Raw genomic sequence first — 26,596 nt, 5'->3', positions numbered from 1 at the left:
TTTTAACAACTACAAAGTAATTGCATGTGGTGCAGGAACCCCTGACTTGCTGCATTTTTCTATTATCAAGACACCTGCTCATAACTCTTAACGGGTTAACTCAGCTCATGAGGTGTCCTAAATATCTGCCTACTAGGTATGACTTATGACTAAAGAGGCTTCATGCATAGCTTTTATTTTTGACCATAAGAGTAGGAGTAAAATGTCTATTCTTGGCACTTATGACCAATTTTCGACTCAGACACTGTGGATATGGTTCCAGATCTGACAAAATGGAGACAAATGTACTTTAAAAATAAACCATTGAAACAAAAGAAAATAAATATTGAAATCTTTATTTCATGTTTCGACAAACCCTGTTGATGTTGCAACAAGGACATCAAAAATACAAACGGACGAGTAACAGCTTTGACAACAGTACGTCACATCACAATGATACATAAACAGAGCAGCTCTGTCACCACCTGGTAGTCCCCTGCAGGACTTTATTGTATCACTATAACGCAGCACAGACAGAGTTGCTTTGACAAACTTTTAGCCTGTTCCCTGGCATTGTTTCAGAGCAGAGTAGGGGTGTATTCATTAGTGCAAACCATAGCAAAACAATTTGCAACAGAAAACCGCTTGCAATGAAAACGATAATTTATTGGACAAGTTGAGGTTAGTCCCTCCCCGTTTTGGCAGTTTTGCTTCCGTTTGGTTCCTAATGAATACACCCCAGGTGCTGCACAGAGCAGAGTCGCCACTGACCTTCAACGACACCCACCATCTCTGACAGCAAAGGCCAATAATCCCATCAACACATCCATATCATCTCCAGTGCAGACTGTTGGAAGTGCACAGCTGCGTCTCAGGTCTCAAGGGCAGAGTGAGTAGCAGGGAAAGACCCACCTATGGCAGGGTTCAGTCAGTCAGTGAGTCAGGTCAGGTCAGTCAGGGGTGGGATGCTCCAGGCTGAGTCCCAATGAAACTCCAGGGAGGGAGCTCCCGGACCCTCACAGGCCCAGCGATGCCTTGAGGAGGGCGGCCATGTCCTCAGACATGGTGCCCTCATCACCTGGGCACAAAGGAGAAAAAAAAAGAAAACACATAAGATAATGTGATGACTCCTGTTCTCAATGTGTGTTACTGATGCATTACATGAAAAAGAGAGGTGCCATGGACACTGAGCTTTGGCTTGAGCACCTCTTTCTCACAATTAAAGACGTTGAAATGTCTGTGTGTGTATGTGGGCAAGCTCGACTGTGTGTCCCCCAGGTCCTTACCCTCCTCGGCAGCGGTCATGTCCTGCTCCAGTTTGAGCTTCTTCTGGCCCAGCTGCAGCATGCCACCCTCTATTGTGTCCTTATGGATCAGCTTGATCACCTGGACAGTCCTGCAGAAGGAGATGGACGGACACTGACCTTCAGTCATTCATCAGAGCAGTGCCCATTCCCTCAGAATAACTAGATCCCCCTAATTTTGTCCTCACAGTACCTTCTCTAGGGCCAGAGGGGGTTTCCTGACCACATGGCAACTCATCACTACTAATAGAGCCTTCTCTGTAAGCGAGACATCTCTCGCTACAGATCTACCTAACGCCCAAATGCAGCCTAGCCTAGCCCAGCCCATACCACCCCCCCGGGTCTCACCTAGTCTGGCCCAATCTGTGGCAGCGGTCCTCTGCCTGCTTGTCGTTGTAGGGGTTACAATCGATGTCGTGCATGATGACCACGTTGGCTGAGGTCAGGTTGATGCCCAGGCCACCCGCCCGCGTCGACAGCAGGAACACAAAGATCTCCGGATCCATGTTGTAGTCGTCAATCAGCACGATCCTGCACCAAACAAACAGAGGTGGGTCTGGGGATTACAGTGGCTCCGTGCATTTTCTCGACACTCTAGAAGTAGGAGATTCACTACTAGCAGTGAGATACAATACGACCAACAATCTCAGAGATTTGCCAGTGAACAGCTTTTTATTTGAATTTTATATGCACTATGTCCCCAGTTACACTTCCTATGGAAAAATACTGCACACAATTATGTTAGAAAGAACCTATTAGGTTGAATTCAACTGGAGCTCACCTGTCTGCTATTGGTGTGGAGCCATCCAGTCGGACGTAGCGATGGCCCAGGTGTTTAAGCAGAATCTCCACAATGTCCAGCATCATGGTGAACTGACTGAAGAGTACCACCCGGTCTCCCTGCCGAGAGAGCAGAGCACAGCACAGCCACATCACATATCGGCTGTATTCACAAGGAACCAAAACGGGACAAAACAAGCGGGACTAACCTGAAATAAGATATACTTGTTTTCAATCCAAAATGTTCTGCTACTGTGTGCACTAATGAACACACCCCTGAAACGATCTGAACATGGCAGATAGAAATATAATGACTAGAGATAACCCGATTCCACACCATACTACAATTTACATCCTCCAGAACAGGCCCGAGGCAAAACCCAAGAAAGAGTCAGGAAAAACACCCAAAACAGAGTAATAAAATAACTAGTCTCTCTCCCTACCTTGGTCTTAAGTGTGGCCAGTAGCGTCTGGAGCAGGTGAAACTTCCCGGAGTCCAGCAGTAGGTCTTTGTCCAGCTGGAATTCGTGCAGTGACGAGTACTGCTGGCACAGCCGGTGAAGCTCAAAGTCCGACATCACCGCCATGTCCTCCTGGATCAGCACCGGGTCCGCGTCGAAATGGGTCGGCTCCTAGGGGGAGGGGGATGAATAAATATATACATATTGAGAGAGACAGACAAGAAAGGGAGAGAGGGTTGACAGAAGAGAAAGACAGAAGAGATACGGGTGGTGACATAGTTTCTTAGGAGATTTAACTCATTTGATTTATATAAAATCCACAGAAAAAAAAACGAGGACACAAACACAAAATGGCCAATAAAGCAGCAACCTTGAGCATGAGGTGACTCATGGCCTTGAGTCTCTCTGTGGTGTAGTACTGCCGGTGGAGCAGAGGGTGGTTGGCCATCTTCCTCAACTGCATCATCACGTTGCACAGCTCTTTCTCTACACAGAGATGGAGATGATGTGGGCGAATGGTTGAGCATGCGAGAGAGAGAGAGAGCAAGAGTGAAGGAGAGAGAAAACAGTTGAGTTGAAATTAGGGCACAGGATGTAAGATGCCGATCACACAAACACGCTTAATTGTGCCAGCTATGCACCACCCGTCTGTCACGCCACTGCTGTAACACTACACTGAGTATGGTGAAGATTTCCCTAGACCCTGATCTTGGGTCAGTTTAGCACTTTCCCCCCACTAATGGATAAGATTAGGATTGGGAGAGGAAAATCTGATCCTAGATGTGCATTTGGGAGAAACTTCACCCTGGACCTACACTACAGTTCAGTGCAGTACATACTCTCTCCGATGGCAGACTTCTTGAGCTTGCCCACCATGTTCTGGTAAAGCAGCTGCTGCTTCTCGCTCATGGTGCAGAATTCCAGCTTCTCCTCCTTCGCTGGCAGCTGCTTAAGAACCTGAGAGACACGCACACACAAAACGAGTGCATACGCACACGAGCACACACACATCTTTAAATATCACATTGTGAACCATCCAGCATTTCTCAGTGTAAGTCACTTTGGGAGTGCCCTTACCTCGCTCTTAACTCGTCTGAGGATGAAAGGTTTCATGATGAGTTTAGCCTGGGCGATGCGGTCCCTCTCAAAACGACTCTGTTCCTCGTGGGATTTCTACCACCCAAAAATACAACACAAACATCAAAACACACATCCTACTGTGAGAGTCCCACTTCACATGAGGAAGTGGGACCAGGGTCTGTATTCACAAAGTGTCTCAGAGATGGAGTGCTGATCTGGGATCAGAATATTTCTACGCTAAACTTGACCCTTGACCTTACCATGGAGAACATCTTGGCTATCTGCGTGGTGCTGCTGGAGAACATGGAGGGCATGATGAAGTTGAGCAGCGACATCAGCTCCAGCAGGTTGTTCTGCAGAGGGGTGCCGGTCAGGAGCAGCCGGTGCTCGGCCTGGGGACACACAGAGACAGGTAGTCAGAAAGGGAATCAGGGAGACACGCAGAGACAAAAACAGGTAGACAGAGACACGTGGGGACAGATGGAGACCCAGGGAGTCAGAAACACAGACGGCGAGAAGGAGCCAGGCAGACAGAGTCAGGAATGTCCGAGAGATTCAGACAGACACTGATGGCTAGACAGAGGAGACACTGGGACATCAACTCTATTGCACACTACAACGGCTTCTACTACTTGTGAATGGGGAAGTGTGAGGTGTTGTGCAGTGAACTAACGTTGATGGCCATGAGGTGGCGGTAACGGAGGGAATTCATGTTCTTCAGCATGTGGCCCTCGTCGAACACGGCGTACTTCAGTCTGAGCTTGCGGAAGAGACTGCGGTCGCTGTCGTTGCCGATGGCCAGGTTGTAGCTGCGCAGAGAGAAATTACACCCAAACATGAGCAACACACAGGTTTGGACAGGTAGCCCGGGAGACTCAGCAGTGTCTTCATTTCCCACATGGCTGCCTCATACAGAGTGTTAATGCTCATTAATATCATTCCTTAATGCATTACAAAGTGCTTTTCTGGTTCAGACAGACACGTACGTAAGCCCATTAAAACACCCCTGCACAACTGCAAGGTTCTGGGGTGAAGTTGCCCCAAGACGCTGTTCTGGGGCCACTGCATTTCCCCACCCAATGGTTAAGGTTAGGATCGGGGGAGTGGAAGCTGATCCTAGATCTGCACCTAGTGGAAACATCAGCCCGGAGCAGCTGTTAGTCACAATGACAAGCACAGAGGACGCAACGCTCTCCTCTTCCACTAGAGCTCATTGTGGTTCCACCAATAGACTGAAACCTATTCGACAATATTGTGCGTACGTGTATGTGTACTCACGTGGACACGATGACGTTGAAGTCCACCTGATTGCTGAGGATGTCATGTCGCAGGTACCGCCGGTCCTCCACAGAGCCTGAACATACAACAGAGGGTGTATTCATTAGTGATGGGGGCAAGACATCCGTACAGTTATATATCGGGGTATTATTTTTTTACGATATGTTGTATCGAATCATCTTGACAATATCACAGTATTATTTTTGCGCTAGTTGGTTGCACCTGCACCAAAACGCCTGTATTTCTCCTTCATAGCTTGATCTCCAGCTTCTTTAAAACAGGGAGTCAATTTCTTTTCAGCCATTTGATTTCCACGACTGACCAAAACTCATGTTCTCATGGCTCACGTGTCTCTCTGCAGCAGACATATGGTGAGCAATATGTTTGGAACGTCGAACCGCAAAAATAAAATCACCGTATCGAATCGCAATACATATCGTATCAGCACCTAAGTGTGGTGATAATATCATATTGTGAGGTCCCTGGCAATTCCCAGCCCTGGTATTCATCATGAAAAGAGTGTTTCTTTTTGGACAAGTTCAGGTTAGTCCCTCCCCGCTTCGGCCCATCTTCTTCCACTTGGTTCCTAGGGAATACGACCCGGCTTAGACTCACAGCTAAGAATCTACCACATTATCCTGGACCTGAATGGATGACAAGGGAGAAAACGACTCACCGTAATACACTAACACCTTGAGACTAGGGCACCACAGCTTTAACTCACGCACCCAGTTATCTGTAGAGAAAATACAGGTCAATTAAATCCAGTCCAATTTACTCAGCCTAAACAAAACATTATGCCAAACATGATATTATAAAGGGCAACAGTCGTTTTAAGTGAAATGGTCACAAGCTTTTCACAAAACAGAAACATGCCAATAATACACTAATCATTTGCTTAGGTCATGTGTTCTATTAGTGGTTATAAACAGGCTTAAAGTGGTTATAAAGTGACTGGCATGACGTGAGTAGAGCCCTTACCAAGGGTGGAGGAGGGCACTGTGATGAGGTGGGGGCCGTCGATGCCGTCCTGGTGCAGTCTGCCCAGGAAGGCTATGGCTTGGATGGTCTTTCCCAAACCCTGATGGGTAGAAGAAAGATAGATGATTGAAGACGATTTAAGAGAGATCGCAAGCGAGAGAAAGAGTGATAGAGATCAACATCTGCACTTCAAAGTATCAGTCTAAAACAGCATCACGAAGCCCCAGGTTTCATATAAGGACTTGAATCCCACACTGGCAATATAACAGTATTTAACCAGGGGTTGCAACTGTTTCAGGAAACAGAACCGAAAAAGTTCCAAACTTTGATTTAAACCAAACAAGGCACCCCCCTTTCCCTTTTGAATGTTAAAATATTTCTCACCCATTCCTTTAGTTCTCTCTGTCTGTGTTTATTCACCTGCAGGTGCTACACCCACACACAATATTACTCAAACGCTCACTTATCTAAATCCGTTATGCATTCATAAGTGTAGACTGTAGCAAACCGTTTTGCAACGGAAAATGTCTTGCAACAAAAACAATAGTTTCTGATTGGACCAGTTCAGGTTAGTCCCTCCCTGTTTCAGACCGTTTGCTTTCTAGTGAAACCCCTGTTGAGGCCTTTGTACACCATCTTGCCACAGTATACCATCTTGCCACAGTGTATTATGTTTTCTGTTGGTAACAGTTCTAGAACACAGGGAAATGCACAGAATTAAAAAAAATCATATACTATATATGGTTAAGACCCAAATGGCACCCTACTCACTAAGGGCTCTGGTCAAAAGTAGTGCACTATACACTGAGTGTACAAAATATTAGGAACACCTTCCTAATATTGAGTTGCACCCCATGTTGTCCTCAGAACCACCTCAATTTGTCAGGGCATGGACTATACAAGGTGTCGAAAGCTTTCCACAGGGATGCTGGCCCATGTTGACTCCAATGCTTCCCACAGTTGTGTCAAGTTGGCTGGATGTCCTTTGGGTGGTGGACAATTCTTGAAACACACGGGAAACGGTTGAGCGTGACAAACCCAGCAGCATTGCAGTTCTTGATACAAACCGGTGCGCCTGGCACCTACTACCATACCCTGTTCAAAGGTAATTCAATATTTACTCTTGCCCATTCACCCTCTGAATAGCACAAATACACAATGCAGGTCTCAATTGTCTCAAGACTTAAAAATCCTTCTTTAACCTGTCTCCTCCCCTTCATCTACACTGACTGAAGTGGATTTAACAAATGACATCAATAAGGGATCATAGCTTGCACCTAGATTCACCTGGTCAGTCTATGTCATGGAAAGAACAGGTGTTCCTAATGTTTTGTACACTCAGTGTATAAGGAATAGGGTGCCATTTGGGACACATCTAATGTATTCCCTAAAGCAGTGTTGACAATGGCAATTGGAAGTGACTCAAATCCTATTAATTTGCATATCTAATTCAAATCTATTCTTTTCCTGCAGTCTGAACCAAAAAGCACACTAAATCGGATATTTCAAGCTACATTTCAAACCACCTTCATAACCATGTGACTGGTGTCTGAACGGTCAAATCTGATTTATTTGCCCTCAAGTGGTTTTAAGACTGTTATTTGGCATATCGTGTTACTCGCTAGCTACTCTGTTGACAGTTTGACAAGAACGTGTGCTGTGGTGCTCCTGAGTGGCGTAGCGGTCTAAGGCACTGCATCAGGGACTCCCAATTTACAATGACGGGATAGGCCGTCACTGTAAAATAAGAATTTGTTCACAACTGACTTGTCTAGTTAAATAAAGGTGAAATTAAAAAAAATCTATCTAGCTTGTTAATTGTTACAATTTTTTGGTTGTTGCATGTGTTAGAGAGCTTAACAGCTACCTAGCTGTCTAGTTGACTGCTGTGGCTAGCCAAAAAGGACTTGTTTTGAAAGTTGGATCGTCTTATCCTTTGAGCCTTTAAAAGTGTTCTTACCCTATGCTTTCGAACATTCAAAGCAACTGGGAAACATTCATGGCAGGCATTGTTGTCACGTTTTCAAAAAGCAGTGTTCACTAACTTCTGAGTGACAGGAAGCACGAACACCACCAATCAGCCTACACCACTGCACACACACCCGTCGTTACTATGACAACTAGTGTAGCCTTGTCAGCAAATCACTGCTGTCTGAACACACAAATTCGATTTGGTCACTTGTAACTTGCTGTCAGTAGACATAAAAAGGATTTGAAAAAAATATCTATATTTGAGCATTAAGGCCTGCAGTGTGAAGGCAGCTTACGGGGTAAACCATCTCACCATCTCGTCAGCCAGGATTCCATTCAGCTTGTGTTGGTGCAGCAGGAGAAGCCACTTCAGCCCAATCAGCTGGTAGGGTTTCAACTGCAACCTGCATGGCAACCAATCACAATGCAAGACATTTACAGACAAACCAAACAAGACATTTAGAGGCAAAAACAAGTATCTGAGAAGTGTGGCATAACAACCTATTTAACTGTGATGTGATAGTTGTTTAATGGGGTTAACAAAAGGTTTATTATTTTATTCCTTTTAGACACATCATATCAGATGTGGGGGTTAACCGTTTTCAGAATACATCCATTATGCCATGGTAACTGGATAACCATGGCATTTACTTAGCATTTGGATTTATCTATTAGTTACAACAATGAGGAGTTGTTCTCCCAGTCTGAATATAAAAGCATATGTCCCAAATGGAACCATATCCTAGTCTATTTAGTGCACTACTTTTGACCAGGACCCATAGGGCTCTGGTCAAAAGTAGTGCACAATATAGGGAAGAGGATGCCATTTGGGACACGGCCTATAGTAGATTAGATGTAATCGTCTATGAATCAGGACAGCAGTGGAAGTTTAGCTCACTTACTTTCTGTTGAGGACTGAGGGCTGGGTCATGGAGCCCATGCCCTTGTCTATGACCTGGGTGACTCCCTTCACCATCTTGCCCGAGATGGTCTGGCACTTGGACATGAGGCCCTGGACCACGGCTCTCTCCCTCAGCACCACCCTGCAGCCCAGCAGCAGCTCTGCAGACAGGCCGTTCTCTTTGTGGAACACCTCCTCCTGACAAAGGGACACACAGCGAGACAGTCAGAGACACACAAAGAAGTGTCGACAACCAGTCAATCGCTCTTATCTTTTTCTTGTGACATGATAGTCCGGCAATTGTATTGTTCTACAACAAAGCCAAACCATGAATACAGATTAGTGGCTATGTCATGATTGAGGACTATAGTACAGTGGGCCAACTGAATTCACGCCACAATCATAACATCTCTAACCTGGTGGTGGCGGAGCCTTTCCAAGTTAAAAAGGGCTTTGTGGCTTTTCACTTCATAAGTGTCCAAACGGTGTCCAATTGAAAACGCATATTTTGACCAATCCAATCAAACTTTATTTGTCACATTCGCCAAATACAACTAGTGTAGACCTAACCGTGAAATGCTTACTTACAAGCCCTTAACTCTTTCTTGAACTGCATTGTTGGTTAAGAAAATATTTACCAAATAAATTAAAACAAAAAAAGAATACAAATACAATAAAATAACAATAACGAGGCTATATACAGGGGGTACCGAGTCAGTGTGCGGGGGTACAGGTTAGTCAAGATCATTTGCACATGTAGGTACATAGTGTAAATAGTCCGGTGGCCATTTGATTAATTGTTCAGCAGTCTTATGGCTTGGGGGTAGAAGCTGTTAAGGAACCTTTTGGTCCTAGACTTGGCGCTCCGCTCCACTTGCCGTGCGGTAGCAGAGAAAACAGTCTATGACAATTTTTGGGGCTTTCCTCTGACACCGCCTAGTATATAAGTCCTGGACGTCAGGAAGCTTGGCCCCAGTGATGTACTGAGCTGTACACACTACCCTCTGTAGCGCCTTATGGTTAGATGCCGAGCAGTTGCCATACCAGGCGGTGATGTAACCGGTCAGTTTGCTCTTGATTGTGCAGCTGTAGAACTTTTTGAGGATCTGGGGACCCATGCCAAATATTTTCAGTCTCCTGAGGGGGAAAAGGTGTTGTCGTGCCCTCTTCACGACTGTCTTGGTGATGTGGACACCAAGGAACTTGAAACTCTCGACCCGCTCCACTACAGCCTCGTTGATGTGAAGGGGGCCTATTCGGCCTGCCTTTTCCTGTAGTCCACGATCAGCTCCTTTGCCTTGCTCACATTGAGGGAGAGGTTGTTGTCCTGGCACCTCACTGCCAGGTCTCTGACCTCCTCCCTATAGGCTGTCTCATCGTTGTCGATGATCAGGCCTCCTTTAAAAGTTGCGTCATACTGCGGCACACCCTGCGAACTGCTGCAACGTTCTGTGGCACGTCATTTAATTGCCAGACATTTTTTCTGTTACTGCAAGTTATTGCTAGTTTGACCACCAGAGGGTATCTTTGAGAATCATTTGATAGTCTTCCATATTGGCATTACCAGAGACGGGGAGGCCACGTGGGAGACCGGGGTTCAATTCCCTGACAGGGAGGAATGAGTAGGCTGTCCTTGTAAATAAGAATTTGTTCTTAACTGACTCCATGTGTGTTATTTCATAGTTGTGATGTCTTCACTATGTAGAAAATAGTAACAATAAAGAAAAATCCTTGAATGAGTAGGTGTGTCCAAACTTTTGACTGGTAGCATAATCAGTGCTCTAACTCCCCCTTGGTCGTTACGGCAAATCTGGTCTGCGATAGGACAGGGGTTTTTCACACCTAGCGCGGCTATTAGACTATTCTTTAGTAAAGGTTGAATAGTCTATTGTTCAGCTATTAGCCCTCTCCCCAACTTGCAAAACTTGATTTTCAATCAAAAATAATTGTTCTGAAAGCAAAAACGAGGCTTCAAAGTAAAAAAATATCAGATATTTTGTAATAATTTAAAAGTTGCGAGCTCGCACCACGGGACTTCTCGCACCACAGCTTCATTGCTCCAGACCACCAGAAGGGGGAGTTAGAGCACTCATTATGCATTTGAGTCTCAAGGTTTATATATGACCAATCATATCGAGTGGTTCCAATGACAAATTTTGACGCAAGCTACCCGTCCCTGGTGGCGTTATTCAACAAAGATGGCTGAAAAAATATTACCGTGGAACCAAATGTAAGTAGTTATAACGTCAAGCAAAATATGTACAATTGAGAGGAATATGTTAGTAAATGTAGAGACAAAAGTTTGCACATCTTTTTTTTGTCATGAAGTTAATTTATGAAAATCGTTATTTAGCAAGTTATCTGACTAGCTAACATTAGCCAGCTAGCTAGTGTTATGACAGGATAATGAATTTGTAATTTGTGTGTTTAATATATTAGGGACTCCAGCAAACTAGGCTGTCGTCTTGGGAAACAGTGGATGTAAAGAATCTAGCTAGCTAAAGCATTTACTGCAAATTGAATGTACAATTGTGTAAGCTTGCCTTGCAATGCAGAAGTAACATAGCTAGCTAACTATTTACTTGCTTATTGTGTAGTGGAGGATAAAAATGACTGTATTCCTATGGATGTGTAGCTAGCTACAGTATGTAGCCGATCTGTGTATGGTACTAAAGCGTTTGGTATTAATATTAGTTCAGAACCTATCTATGAACCTCAGCTATCATAGTTGTTGTATCAATTTCAAGTCTGAATGGCATTAATGAAGCCTATGGATAGAGTAGAATATAATAACTTTACTGTGCCAAGGATGCAAGTCCTACAGTTGAAGTCGAAAGTTTACATACACTTATGTTGGAGTCATTAAAACTCGTTTTTCAACCACTCCACAAATTTCTTGTTAACAAACTATAGTTTTGGCAAGTCGGTTAGGGCATCTACTTTGTGCATGACAAGTTATTTTTCCAACAATTGTTTACAGACAGATTATTTCACGTATAATTCACTGTATCACAATACCAGTGGGACAGAAGTTTACATACACTAAGTTGACTGTGCCTTTAAACAGCTTGGAAAATTCCAGAAAATAATGTCATGGCTTTAGAAGCTTCTGACAGGCTAATTGACATCATTTGAGTCAATTGGAGGTGTACCTGTGGATGTATTTCAAGGCCTACCTTCAAACTCAGTGCCTCTTTGCTTGACATCATGGGAAAATCAAAAGAAATCAGCTAAAACCTCAGAAAATTGTAGACCTCCACAAGTCTGGTTCATCCTTGGGAGCAATTTCCAAGTGCCTGAAGGTGCCACGTGCATCTGTACAAACAATAGTACGCAAGTATAAACACCATGGGACCACGCAGCTGTCATACCGCTCAGGAAGGAGACGCGTTCTGTCTCCTAGAGATTAATTTACTTTGGTGCTAAAAGTGCAAATCAATCCCAGAACAACAGCAAAGGACCTTGTGAAGATGCTGAACAGGTACAAAAGTATCTATATCCACAGTAAAATGAGTCCTATATCGACATGACCTGAAAGGCCGCTCAGCAAGGAAGAAGCCACTACTCCAAAACCGCCATAAAAAAAAGACTACGGTTTGCAACTGCATATGGGGACAAAGATCATACTTTTTGGAGAAATGTCCTCTGGCCTGATGAAACAAAAATAGAACTGTTTGGCCATAATGACCATCATTACGTTTGGAGGAAAAAGGGGGAGGCTTGCAACCGTGAAGCACGGGGGTGGCAGCATCATGTTGTGGGGGTGCTTTGCTGCAGGAGGGACTGGTGCACTTCACAAAATTGATGGCATCATTAGGAAGGGAAAATTATGTGGATATATTGAAGCAACATCAAGACATCAGTCAGGAAGTTAAAGCTTGGTCGCAAATGGGTCTTCCAAAATGGACAATGACCCCAAGCATACTTCCAAAGTTGTGGCAAAATGGCTTAAGGACAACAAAGTCAAGGTATTGGAGTGACCATCACAAAGCCCTGACCTCAATCCTATAGAAAATTTGTGGGCAGAACTGAAAAAGCGCTTGCTAGCAAGGAGGCCTACAAACCTGACCCAGTTACAGCAGCTCTGTCAGGAGGAATGGGCCAAAATTCACCCAACTTATTGTGGGAAGCTTGTGGAAGGCTAACCAAAACATTTGACCCAAGTCAAACAATGCTACCAAATACTAATTGAGTGTATGTAAACTTCTGACCCACGGAGAATGTGATGAAAGAAATAAAAGCTGAAATAAATCAATCACTCTACAATTATTCTGACATTTCCCATTCTTAAAATAAAGTGGTGATCCTAACTGACCTAAAACAGGGATTTTTTACTAGGATTAAATGTCAGGAATTGTGAAAAACTGAGTATAAATGTATTTGGCTAAGGCGGATGTAAACTTCCGACTTCAACTGCATATACATGTACTGTAGTTATAACCACACATGAGATCCCCACATTGTAGCCTGTACATTGAATATATTCACTGATCATGTACTCTTCCTTGGCAAATAAAGGTGCGGTTCAGATATGAATCTCAGACATTATTTTTCAGTCATATCAAACTCCATTCTTTGAATGATGCTGTGTCTGCATGTATGTATTATAACTATACACTTTAGTGTTTACCACTCCTGCTCCTAGGACATCAATGATTACATATTGTAACTATGCAATAGACTAGAAACATGATTTAAGTGAAGGCTGATTTGTAATTCATAATTAGTTCATTGTAATTAATTAATATATACAGAAAAAAACTATGCATATCTAACTCCCTTCATCTGCATTAATCTGAGGACACAGGATAGTATTTCAATGAGATACTTAATTTCAATCAGTGGAGAATGTGAAACGCTTTATTGAAAGAAGTTCATTATCCAGGTGTTATAAATACATAATACATGCATTATAATTATGATAATTGTAATATTATAAATACAAGTTCAATCTGTACTTCAATGCGCATATGGTGTGCATTATAAAACGCGGAAGATAGACGAGGTGGGGAGAGAGGTGTAGAAGACAAAGGGAAAGAGGTAAGAACAGCGACAGAGAGCATATGATTAATGAATTACAGTGCTACCCTAATATTCTCTCAGCTCATCACAATTGCGTTGTCTCCTAACCAACCTTGTCCCGAAGGTTATCTTAAGAGTGGATGAGGTGACGATGACGGGACTGGCATCCTCTCTCACATCAAAACATACCTGCAGACGAGAGACAGATGGATATAGAGAGAGCATGATTAAGCCTTGTTTTTTTTATTCTAACACGGTCAGTCATCATAATCATCAGGAGGTGAAATGCAAAACTGACCTTGGATCATTAACTTTGGGACTACTACATCTCCATTTCAATGTAAAGCATCTCTTTAATAATACTTTCTGTTGACCCGACCTTGTGACCTCTCACCTATGATCATGCTGTGCCCTCTGTGTCAGCCAGTTCAGATCCGGGAGGGTTTCACCAAAACAGCTGATATAACCTAGAGGATTTAGGGAGAAGGGGGAGAGGGATGAAGTGAAGAAGAGACACTATTATTGTGTGTGTGTATGGTCTCACCTGGTGTCCACATTAAGTGGCTACAGAGTACTTTATGCTGAAAAACAGACATGAGGACAAACAATAGAAGATCATGTCAATAGAAGATACTGTATGTGATGCAGACGCCTATCGGTGTACCTGAAACATTTAAATATAGAGGGCTATGTGTCTCACCACTTGGTTATTGCAAGGCTAACCCCCAGGGAAATCATGACTTGGCAGCAACAGATAGTCCTGTGAAAATGGCTGTGTTTATGTGGTGTAAATCTGAAAATTAGCAGCTGACATCTTCAGGGTTTTTAATTAATGCTTGTTCCATGTACAACAAGACAGGCAGAGATGAAGAGAGAAAAAGAACACAGAACAGTTTAATTACCTCTGGTTATGGACACTTTTGCCAGCAATAAAGCTTCCGCGGCCTGTTCCTCGGACAGTGAACATCTGGCAATATCTACATTTTCGACCACTTGATCAGCTCGCTCTCTGAAAGTAAAGAAAATAGCTTATTTTTTGTAGATATGACCGATCAATCTAAAGCAGCAGATGTCATTTTCAGGATATGTCAATACAGCACAGAAAGCTTAACACCAGAGTGGTATTGTGGTTGTTCATTAGGTGATGGGAAATATGCAATGATACCTGCACCATCTACACGCTGCAAAGAATCCCTAACTCTGTGACAGACACATTGTGTTCTTTCATTCTTCTGTAAAACAAAAAAGCTAACCGTTACACTGTCATGAAATATGATTATATATCGACTATGAAACAAATAGGACATGGCCTGCTTATGAGTTGCCATGAAAGAAAGTTATATTAATTCAACTGAAAATGGCGAGAACGCTAATCGCTTTTGGTTAGCTTGAGAATAATAATTGCTTGATTTATCATTCTACGGTATGCATTTATGTAATATAGTACAATGTTATGAACCGACACTGAATTGTAGGAGCTAACTACTAGCTATGTAAAAGTTGGACAGAAGAACGCCCTGTGCTGCTTACCTGAGATGCCATCATCACACAGTCCTCCTTCATAGGTGTCGCTATGACTTCCTTTGTGTCGGGAAAAAGTTGCTTTCAGAACAATTATTTTTGATTGAAAATAATAAAAAAAGTTTTGCTCTCGACAAAAAGACACAAATGTACCTCCATAGCATAACAATTTGCCTGTGAATAACCACACCTTCATACAAACGTGCTACTGTATGCATAATTCTTGACGCACAACCGACGCTGCTGCCATATCTTGCCAGCACGCCCACAAGCGAGCCACTCAGGCACAGAATGATGACCCGTGGGTGCGGGAAAGGAACTGGATGGGAACAATAACAATTTGTTGCAAGTTGGGGAGGAGGGCTAATAGCAGAACAATAGACTATTTAACCTTTACTAAAGAATAGTCTAATAGCTGAGCTAGGTGTGAAACCCCCCCCCCCCCCCCCATCACAGACCAGATTTGCCCTAACGACCAAGGGGTAGCTTGCTACCGAATGTAATAAAGTAATGACTTTTCAAATAAGTTACCTTACACGTTATGTTGGCTGACAATTTGTTAGGTACACTGTCCTTACGAACCACATAGCATATCATTACAGCAGTATGTACTGGTATGTTAGCTAGCTACCTAACAGTTAGTAGTTATACATCAAACTTGCCAGTATATTAACTATAGGCTAACTACCCAACATTTGTTGACTTGATTATTCCAGTCATTCTTAGCTTAGCTAAATGGTATAGTCGTGCTTTCTCAATGGACATTCAGGTGCTTTCGTAAATTCGCTCTGGCCATCTATAGGCTGGACAATAGAACGAGTCAAAATTCACCCGAGGCTGAAGAAGGCTTAAGAACGTTGCCTAAGCTGAAACATTAGCGCGAGCCCATAGAAAATGAATGGAATCGAACGTTCGCAGAGCCTGTTTTGACTGGAGTGATGCTTAGAATTCCATTAAAAATGTATTCCTTTTTATTTTACCAGTACAAATCTGTTCAACGGACGAAACTGGAAAAAAACTGTAGAAAGTAAACATCCGCACCTCGATGGTGTCAACTGCACTTATGTCTGTGTAATGAGAAAGTAAGGAAAAAATAATAACTGTATTATTTCTGGTCTAGCAATCGATGACAAACGAGCTCACTGCCCAGACTTACATAATTACAAAGAGGAGATTCTCCTGATTAAAATGGTGCCCGACTTGAAAAAAAAAAGTAACTATACACAGTGAGATATTTGGCGATATAGACCGGCATGCCTCTCCATAGGAAAACAATGGGGGGAGCTCAGCGTTCCAAGCGCAAAAAGTATTTTGGGGCTAGAATTTGATGATAACCGAGCTAGCTGCCCAGGCTTACATAATTAGAAAGAGGAGATTCTCATGATTGAAATGGCATCCGACTTAAAAAAAACAAATAAAAATACACATTGCGAGATATTTGCCGAAATAGACAGACATGCCTATATTTCCCCCATAGGAAACAATGGGATGACCGCAGAGTTCCAATATTATTTTTTTGTTGATTACATTTTAACTATAAAACAACGTGAGCAGGTCTCATTGCCAACAATAGCAAAGCAGGCATTGTGATGAACAATAAGCTGGGAATAGAACGTTCGGAAGGCGAGTTGGTGCCACGGTGCTCAATAGAAATAACAGGAGCTGGCAGGGTGAAAAATGCACAAAATAAGGTCTGTTCATTCATGATTACTTCAAAACGACGGCAAGCAGCTGGGAAATATGGTCATATTATGAAACTGGGCTCCACGGCGGATGCAATGAACTAGTTTTTCATCAGAAAAGAACGTTGTTAAAAATGTAATGTGTCCAGCCTACTATCTACACGGATTTCAGAGCACTCGTCTGTGTACCAGAGCGCAGAATAATTAATTTACGAGCGCTCAACACGCGTTGAATATGGCCGGTGTCAGTAAACATCGGGGAAAAAAGCGTAATTAAATTGTTTCCAGCACAGTTATCAACGCTCTGGTTAACACAAAAACTGCCTTACCAGCTCAGCTAGGGCGAGTAAAATGGTTCGAGTGGTCTCATTTGTGTCTGGAAGTAGCTAGCAAGCTAGCCAACGTTGGCTTGGGTGCTTGACTGCCATTGTAAGGCCAGAACGCTCAAATCAACCCTTCTCCTCGGCCCGAACGTCCAGTGCGTGCTCCGAGAGCGAAACGGTCTGAATGAACAAACTGACAATGCTCTGAATTTATGAGCGTCACATTGTAGAGCGCCATATTTTCTGTTCCATCCTAACGGAAACTCAAGAGGGTTTTTCATTTTTCATGGAATAGAAACACCATTAATCAAATTAATTAAACAAGTACAAGTCAAACGTTTGGACACACCTACTCATTCCAGGATTTTTCTTTATTGTTACTATTTTCTACATTGTAGAATAATAGTGAAGACATCACAACTATGATATAACAGCGGTCTCCAGCGTGCCCCGCATTCTGTAGTACAGACATGACCTGCTCTCCCTTATGTAAGGAATTAGGCACTTTCCCATGTTTACTACAGTATGTATTGTAGACTGCACAGTAGCCTAATAAACAAATAAAACAAAATAATAAAATAATGAAAAAAAAAAAAATATGCAGATGTTGATTTAGTTATTGATCCATAACGAACTACTATGGGAATAAATACTGATTTACTGAAATATTGGAACAATGTGTAATGAAGGCAAACAATTTAGAATGCTCCAATCCTGTAGCCTACTCCAGACAATCACGCCGTACAGCTCCATATTTTCCATTCCATCCCAACGGAAACCCTGAGGGTTTCGTTTTTCTCTGAATAGAAACACCATAATATTAATTTATTTGATTAAGCCAAATTTCTTAAAATCAATCTCATATACTATGTTATTACAAAAAAGGTTTTAACTTCTCTGGTTATGCCAATACGGAATACTATCAAATGCTTCTCAAAGATGCCCTCTGGTGGTCAAACTAGCAATAACTTGCAGTAAAATAAAAAAATGGCTGAGAATTAAATGACGTGCCACAGAACGTTGCAGCAGCATGCAAGGTGTGCCGCAGTATGACGCAACTTTTAAAGGAGGAACAACTGTAGGTTCCTTTTGTCCAGGTGGGAAAGGGCAGTATGGAGTGTGATTAAGATTGCGTCATCTGTGGATCTGTTGGGGCGTTATGCGAATTGGAGTGGGTGTAGGGTATCCGTGAGGATGCTGTTTATGTGCGCCATGACCAGCCTTTCAAAGCATTTCATGGCTACCGACCTGAGTGCTACATTTAGACAGGTTGCCTTGGGTAAAATAATATGTTAATTGTGTAGACAATCATCTAAGAAAGTCAATGGTCCAAACCTCATGTCATAATCTGTTCAAAAGTTACTGGAGTTTGTACACTTGTGGAATGGACAAAATTAGGATGACTAAATATAGGTCTATTATCTTTTCTAGATATAAATTATCTCAAATCAAATTTTATTGGTCACATACACATGGTTAGCAGATGTTAATGTGAGTGTAGTGAAATGCTTGTGCTTTAGTTCCGACCATGCAGTAATATCTAACAAGTGATCTAACAATTTCACAACTACCATACACACACACACACATGTAAAGAATATGTACATATAAATATATGGATGAGCTATGGCCGTGCGGCATAGGCAAGATGCAGTAGATGGTATAGAGAACAGTATATACATATGAGATAAGTAATGTAGGGTATGTAAACATTATACAAAGTGGCATTGTTCAAAGTGACTAGTGATGCATTTATTACATCCCATTTTTAATGATTAAAGTGGCTAGAGATTTGAGTCAGTATGTTGGCAGCAGCCACTCAATGTTAGTGATGGCTGTTCAACAGTCTGATGGCCTTGAGATGGAAGCTGTTTTTCAGTCTCTCGGTCCCAGCTTTGATGCACCTGTACTGACCTCATCTTCTGGATGATAGCGGGATGATAGCGGGGTGAACAGGCAGTGGCTCGGGTGGTTGTTGTCCTTGATGATCTTTATGGCCTTCCTGTGACATCAGGTGGTGTAGGTGTCCTGGAGGGCAGGTAGTTTACTCCCGGTGATGCGTTGTGCAGACCTCACTACCCTCTGGAGAGCCTTGCGGTTGTGGGCGGAGCAGTTGCCGTACCAGGTGGTGATACAGCCCGACAGGATGCTCTCAATTGTGCATCTTTAAAAGTTTGTGAGTGTTTTAGGTGAGAAGCAACATTTCTTCAGCCTCCTGAGATTGAAGAGGTGCTGTTGCACCTTCTTCACCTCACTGTCTGTGTGGGTGGACCATTTCAGTTTGTCCGTGATGTGTACGCCGAGGAACTTAAAACTTTCCACCTTCTCTACTACTGTCCCGTCGATGTGGATGGTGGGGGGGGGGGGGGGGGGGGGGTACTCCCTCTGCTGTTTCCTGAAGTCCACGATCATCTCCTTTGTTTTGTTGACGTTGAGTATGAGTTTATTTTCCTGACACCTGGTTTTAGTCTTAAGTTCATACAGAAAGCTTTTTCCCGAAAATGCTTAAGCGTCCCACTCAAGGATTTCAATGGTAGAAAAATCTTTCAATACGGACCCAGGCTGCTGATGTTTATGGTATGGACATAATTCATGTGAAAACGAGGATAGAGAAAGTAGGCCTAAGACTACCACACTTAAAATGTTGACATTTGTGTTTGTGGAAAATAGGCATTTGCAGTAACACACTTTTAGTTACGTTTGTATACCTGTGTAGTAACCATATTATTCTAGTTGCAGCATTGTATTAGCATGTTGCTACATGATAATTTAGCCTACTTGGATAATGGAATTGTAATTACAAAAGTAATGGAGTTGAGCATGTTTTGTTATTAAACAAGTGGAATAAGGATCACTTCTCGAAGGTGTCCTGATATGTTCCCAATGTGTTGAAACATGACACGTTTGACAGATTTGTACCCTCCATGAAAGAAACACTACATGGCATAGGGCGACTATTCCCAAACTGGGGTACGCGCAATGCCGTCGAGGGTACGCCAAATAAAAATGTGATTCACATTTTCACAGTCCATTTTCAAACTGCCCCCTTACCCGGGAAAGCACCGAACAGACAGGGACGTTGGACCATCGAAAAGGCTCAAATATGATGAGAACTACATTGATTTGTGGTTCACTTATATTGGGAGTAGTGCCTTTCCTCAGCCAGTGTGTTATATGTGCAAAAGTACTCTCTCACAACTCGAAAACCTTTACTCTTTTGTTAGAAACAAAACATGTCAATTTGAAAAATAAGCCACAGGAGGTTTTTTTGCAAGAATTAAGACGACTTTGAGTAGTAAGACATAAAAGCAACAGATACCATTAATAAGAAGGATCTAGAAGTATCTTATAGGGTGAGCTACCGAGTGGCTAGGACAGGCAAGCCCCATACTATTGTGAAGGACTTAATTCTTCCTGCAGCTGCAGATATGGCTGGGACAATGCTGGGGGAAAAGGACAACAAAAAACTATACAGACAATGACTTCATCAAACAACACTTTCACAACGCATCAATGACATGGCAGGAAATGTTTTGAAACAATTACTGCTTCGCATACAAGCCAGTGAATTCTATGCGTTACAGCTGGATGAGTCAGACGAGGCGGGCCTGGCACAGCTCTTGGTATATGTCCGTTACGTTTAAGGGGGGGGGGGGTCAATTAAGGAAGACACCCTCTTCTGCAAACCACTGGAAACCAGAACAACAGGAGAGGATATTTTTAAAGTACTGGACAGCTTTGTGACATCAAATGGACTTTGGTGGTCAAAGATGTGCTGGTATCTGTACTGATGGCGCAATTACGCAGGTACTTTCCCCGAAACAGACAACACAAACAACTGGATTCGTTATCCCTTTCATGCCCTGCCTCCAGTCCACTTACCGATAACTAAACAAGAGAGCCTCATCAAAATTGCAACAAGCGGTTCTGTGAAAATTGAATTTAAATCAGAAGCCACTGTCAGATCTGAATATGGCTGCGCTCAGAGTATCCAGCCTTGGAAAATCGCACTGTTAAGACACTGATGCACTTTGCAACCACATACCTATGTGAAAGTGGATTCTCGGCCCTCACTAGCATGAAAACTAAATACAGGCAGACTGTGTGGAAAATCATTAAAGATACACTCTATCCAATACAACCCAAAATTTCAGAGTTTTGGGCATCCTTTCAAGCACACCCTTCTCATTAACCCGTGGTGAGTTATTCACCATTTTTGATGAACAAATACGTTTTTATATGTAAGATGGCTAAATAAAGAGCAAAATTATTGATTATTATTTGTGCCCTGGTCCTATAAGAGCTCTTTGTCACTTCCCACGAGCCGGGTTGTGACAAAAACTCACACTCATTCTTATGTTTAATAAATGTACCGTATAGTGTGTGTGTGGCAGGCTTACAATGATGGCAAACAACATTTGAGAGTGCGCTGAACCTGGTGCTAGAGGGGGTACGCAGCTCGAAGTTGAATGTTTGAAGGGATACAGGACTATAAAAAGCTTGGGAACCACTGGCATAGGATAAATAAACTTCTTCAACATGAAATCAATACACATTAGTAAGTCGTCGGCTGTATTCAGCACTTTAAGGAATAAGAGTGTTGTTTACTCTGTAATGACACTCTTGCAATGGATAAACGGTGGAAAATGGCATACTATTCCCTATATAGGCTCCCGAGTGGCGCAGTGGTCTAAGGCACTGCATCTCAGTGCAAGAGGCGTCACTGCAGTCCCTGGTTCAAATCCAGGCTGCATCACATCCGGCCGTGATTGGGAGTCCCATAGGGTGACGCACAATTGGCTCAGCGTTGTCCAGATTTGGCCGGTGTAGGCTGTCATTTTAAATAAGAATTTGTTCTTAACTGAATTGCCTAGTTAAATCTTGCACTATATTTTTTTATTTTTCACCTGAACCATATGGGTCCTGAAGTAGTGCACTATATAGGGAAAAGGGTGCCATTTGGGACGCAACCAAAGAGTTCTGCTCACGACAGGCCACGCGGCTCCAGATGGCTGCTGGGGTGTTTTGGACCAAAAATCTAACTAGCGCTTTGTTCCAGTAGGTAACATTTCGACCACACTTTTAATTTTACAGGGGAGCGTGACCAGAAAGATACCAAGCTGTGATATTCTATTAACACATCTAGAAATTTGATAGACCATCTTTAGCATCTCTATAATTGAAGTTCTCATATATTCCCTTTAAAAAAACTGAGGATGTAACACATCCCAGCAGCAGTGAAAGTAACACACACACACACTCTCTCTGAATGTACCATTCAAGGCGCCGACACTTCAAAATCAACTAACACCTGTTGAGCCTTCATTCCTCCCTGCAGTTTCCATGTTTAAAAGAACCTCATCTTGTTCTAACCTGCTGGGTTTACCTTGTGGAGGAGCAGACCCACTGTGCAACACAGCTGGCAGTGACACACCCGAGATTGCTCTCTTACATAATATATGACGTATGCCATTTAGCAGACGCTTTTATACAACGTGACTTAGTCACGCATGCATATATTTTTCATATGGGTAAGTTTCTCTTACTCACCAGGTCCTGCCAAACAGCAAAGGGCCGTAGCTCCACAATCTTCTGGCCTTTCTTCAACGAGCAGCCGGCGATGAGGGACAGCTCATCCAGCGAGGCCTCCTGGAAGAAGTGCAGGATCTGGTCTTTGAGCGTGGATGTGCCCTCGTCCCCCGCCAGAAAATCTAGCTCGTCGTCCTCGCCCTCAAACTCGCTGCTGGCCCCCTCCGTGTCCTCATCCTCCGAGCTGCTGGCCCTTTCGTAGGAGGCTCGAGCCTTCCTCTTCCTCTCCGACGCCTCCTTCTTAGCCACACTGGTCCCGTTGGAGAGCTTCTGGCTGGTAGAAGTCGAAGAGGAGGACGAGGAGTAAGGCCTAAATTCAGGTGCAGGTTTCTTGAACATCCATTTCAGAGCGGAAGCATTGCTTCGCCTGGCCTCCTCCTTGCTATCCTTAGACTCCCAACGGTCTCTGCTCGACTTGGCATCACTCTTTGCTTTGCCATTACTCTTGGCATTCAGTTCCTTTTGCTTGACTTCAGGGGAGCTGGATACTTCAGGTGCACTAGAGTCTTCATCTTCAGCAGAAGAATCAGTAAAAATGGCACATTGATGAATATAACGTGTACAGTACAAATAAATATAGTCTATAGTGGTTGTAGCAGCACATTATCAGTGATGTTTCAACAGGGTGAGGACAGTGCCATCTCACCTGGGTCCGAGAACATGCGCAGCACCTCCAGGGCATCATCCACGTTCCACTCATGTTCCTGGAGCACGGACCTCAGTTCCTATAGAGTGACAGACGGGGTAGAATAAAAACACTCTTCATTAAGATATGGATTCTGTCACCTGGAGTGTCATGATCATGTCGCTACCAAGGTGTACGTGGTTGCCTTGTCAACGTCTGAAAACAGTCCCCCTCACCTCCTTATCCTGGTCGGGGAACTTCCTCTGCAGTTTCCTGACCATGGCCTCCCGTCTCTCCCAGCTGGGCTCTGCTCCCTCCTCAGAGTCTTCAGTCTGAAGGATCAGACCGCAGTGAAGGTTAATATTGCCAAGAAGATGCAACAGCACAATGCCTGCCTGGGGTGTTTTTATTAGTGCACACCGTAGTAAAATGTTTTGATACAAAAACACGCATTCCTTAAAATGGTCAAGTTCAGGTTAGTCCATCCCCATTTTGGCCTGTTTGGTTGCTAGTCCCAGTCTTACCAGAGACGGTCTCCTCTTCTTACTGGGCTGCTGAACCACTTCGCTGTCTTGGGAACTGCTGGAGCCATCCTGTTTCCTCTTTCGTGTCGAGTCTGGACAAACAATTGTGTCAATGTGTGAGGAGATACACATGCCAGATGACCAAGCCAACTTCTGGTTTGGTCCTTTTTTTCCCTTCATGTTTTACTAATGGCAGACAAAGCTCTATAACCATCATTACAATGAGGTCTAGGCTATGTTGTCATGAGCGGAAGAAAACATGGCATAACCATGGAAAACACTGGTCAAGCTGTGTTTGGGGGTGCGGTAGGGACAGGCTGCAACCTGCTGTCTATGATGTTACAAAATGAAAGATACCTTTGTCACCAAACATCAGGCATGAGGCTATGGCACCATCCAAAGTGCTTGTGCTTTTAATCACCTGAAAACAAAGCAAAAGTTAAACATATAGCTATGTGTATGCACAGAAACTGAGCAGCAGCCATCTTTGAGAGACTATACTATAGCTTGTGACATAAAAGTGACTATGACATTACCTCCAACAGCTCCTTCCCGTCTCTTTGAGGGAAGATTTCCTGCAGTTTGGCCAGTCTCTCTTCCAGCTCCTTGTCCATTTTGTCTTCCTTATCAGATGTCTCAGTCATCTCTCTTACCTCTCGCTTCAGTGATTCCTTTACAGGTTCCCTGAAATAGAAAGGACTACAAGATTAGACTGGCATATTAGGCTACACTTTATGGAATTCGCTATACCTTGAAGGAAGTCAAGGGGAAAATATAAGTCTAGGTATTTCAGCTCTACTTACGTCACCCTTTCTGTTAATTTATCACTTCTCGAGTCGCTTGCCAAATCGTCAGAGTCACTGATGACATCTTCAAATACTACTCCTCGCCCAGGTTTTCCAAGGTCGGATACAGGTGTTGTTACTTGTGCTGTATGTGCCACAGAAATATGGGCAAAGACAGTTTAGCAATCATTTTATTACCCCAGTGAGTGCATTTTGGAATTCTAACCCCTTTTAAAAGCATTGTGTGTTTGAGCTACAGACTTCTGGGCCGTACCATTGGATTTGTTTTTCTTCAGCATCTGTAGATACCAACCATTAGTCTGTGTGATTATTGGGGGCTGAGCTAGAGCTGTGTCTGTGAGACAAGGGCAGGTACTGAATGGGCCCGGGAATTAAAAAAATATATATATCTGGATCGTAGAAAATCCCAGGTCTATAATATCTGTAAAAAGCTCACATAGTTGAGGTCACAAACTCCAAACAGTTGTCACTGACTAGTTGGATATTCATTTCCCAGTGAGCAAAAATGTCTACTTACAGCATTCATATAAATTCTTTCAGGTTTTTGCTTTGGCAGACCTCTTTTTTATTGACATTTGTCAATAAAACTCATGAATGCAACCGTTTGTGTACAATGGTTTTGTGTTCTAATTGTAGCCTTCGTTGTCCTGAAAATAAAATGGTGAAACAGTTCATTGTGAGGATACATCTAAAGGCTGGATATGCAGATACATGGAAGTAAGATAAATGAAAAGGCGATTTTTGCTGGGGTCTCGGGACTGATAGGTTTAAAACGAGGCCCATAGCCTAGGTATGCTGTTGTTGTTAACTACACGTTCCCAACCAAAAACATAGTTTAATTAGCTAACGGTAGCCATCTATCCAGCTAACGTTAATGTTAACTGACGCCCAGAGAAAGCCACTGATAACGCTAGCTAGCTGGCTGGCTGGCTAGCTAGCTAGTGTTGTTGGCTATTAAGGCTACCAAGCAAGTCAATGGCTGTCACCTGTCAAACAGCCAACGTTAGCTACCTAACGTTAGCTAGCTAGATGTCAACAGTCAGTATCAGCAAAGATTATCCCCACATATATAACTATGCGTTATAAAAACCTTTGTTACAGGGGTGGACGTTAGCTAACGTTACATTAATAATGGCTGGCTAGTGGCTACAGTCATCAAGCAAATCATACCTGGTTTATTCTCCTTTTCCGACTCTGGACTTACGGAACCGCTGTATTTGTCCTGGTTTGATGTCGGTTTATTCTTGTCAAAACGAAACCGCTCTAAATTAAATAAACTCATTTTCAAACGGCAAGTACTAAACGTTACACAGCTAGCACGCAAGAGAGGTGAGCTCTTTGTCTCCGTACAAAATATTCCTTAATTCTGGCAATCAAAAGCTGGCTAGCTACGATTACCATGAATTGTATGAATAACGTTAACTAGCAAACCCGTCACGTGTTACTCGTTTGAAAGCCGATCCCAACAGTTTAAATATGTCAGTACTCAAAATATCTAACGATACACTCACCTATAATACATTTCAAAATACGTTCATTAATTTAGATATACAAGTTAAAACTATAGCTACCAAACCTGGCTATCTTATTTTCCCGCGAAAGACTATAAAAACGCTATCTATTGGACAAGTTAACTCAGGAATGGACCAATAGTAAGAAAAAAAGACACTAAAGCCGAGGCCGGCTTTACACTTCCTGCACCATGTTACCACAGATAGAACAATGAGACAGATATTTCACTGGATGTTTCAATGTGAAGCATCCGCTTG

The 26,596-nt window shown here is 43.0% G+C and overlaps 1 protein-coding gene across 1 annotated transcript; it reads right to left on the bottom strand.

Annotated features, from left to right (window-relative positions):
• Window positions 1–318: 318 nt before the first annotated feature.
• On the bottom strand, window positions 319–26,558 carry LOC115199728 (SWI/SNF-related matrix-associated actin-dependent regulator of chromatin subfamily A containing DEAD/H box 1A). Its single transcript, XM_029762111.1, has 23 exons — window positions 25,998–26,558; window positions 24,825–24,951; window positions 24,558–24,705; window positions 24,379–24,442; window positions 24,022–24,113; window positions 23,734–23,829; window positions 23,519–23,597; window positions 22,834–23,384; window positions 8,737–8,933; window positions 8,148–8,238; window positions 5,864–5,963; window positions 5,559–5,618; window positions 4,883–4,958; window positions 4,278–4,413; window positions 3,865–3,996; window positions 3,602–3,697; window positions 3,364–3,481; window positions 2,895–3,010; window positions 2,507–2,695; window positions 2,065–2,183; window positions 1,632–1,814; window positions 1,266–1,375; window positions 319–1,057 (listed from the first exon to the last, which is right to left on the bottom strand). The coding sequence occupies exons 1-23, from the start codon at window positions 26,107–26,109 to the stop codon at window positions 996–998; spliced, it is 3,054 nt and encodes a 1,017-aa protein (XP_029617971.1). The 5' UTR covers window positions 26,110–26,558; the 3' UTR covers window positions 319–995.
• Window positions 26,559–26,596: the final 38 nt, after the last annotated feature.

This window comes from Salmo trutta, chromosome 9 (genome assembly GCF_901001165.1).
Source record: "Salmo trutta chromosome 9, fSalTru1.1, whole genome shotgun sequence".
NCBI lineage: Eukaryota > Metazoa > Chordata > Actinopteri > Salmoniformes > Salmonidae > Salmo > Salmo trutta.
Note: the sequence above shows the minus strand (reverse complement) of the source record. Positions and strands in the feature narration are given on the sequence as shown.

Coding starts and splice junctions, on each gene's coding strand:
- LOC115199728 (XM_029762111.1), bottom strand. CDS start 26,109: ATGAGTTTATTTAATTTAGAGCGGTTTCGTTTTGACAAGAATAAACCG. Junction 24,952..25,997: donor GGAAAAGGAGAATAAACCAG/GTATGATTTGCT, acceptor TGGCACATACAG/CACAAGTAACAACACCTGTA. Junction 5,619..5,863: donor AGTGCCCTCCTCCACCCTTG/GTAAGGGCTCTA, acceptor TTTTCTCTACAG/ATAACTGGGTGCGTGAGTTA.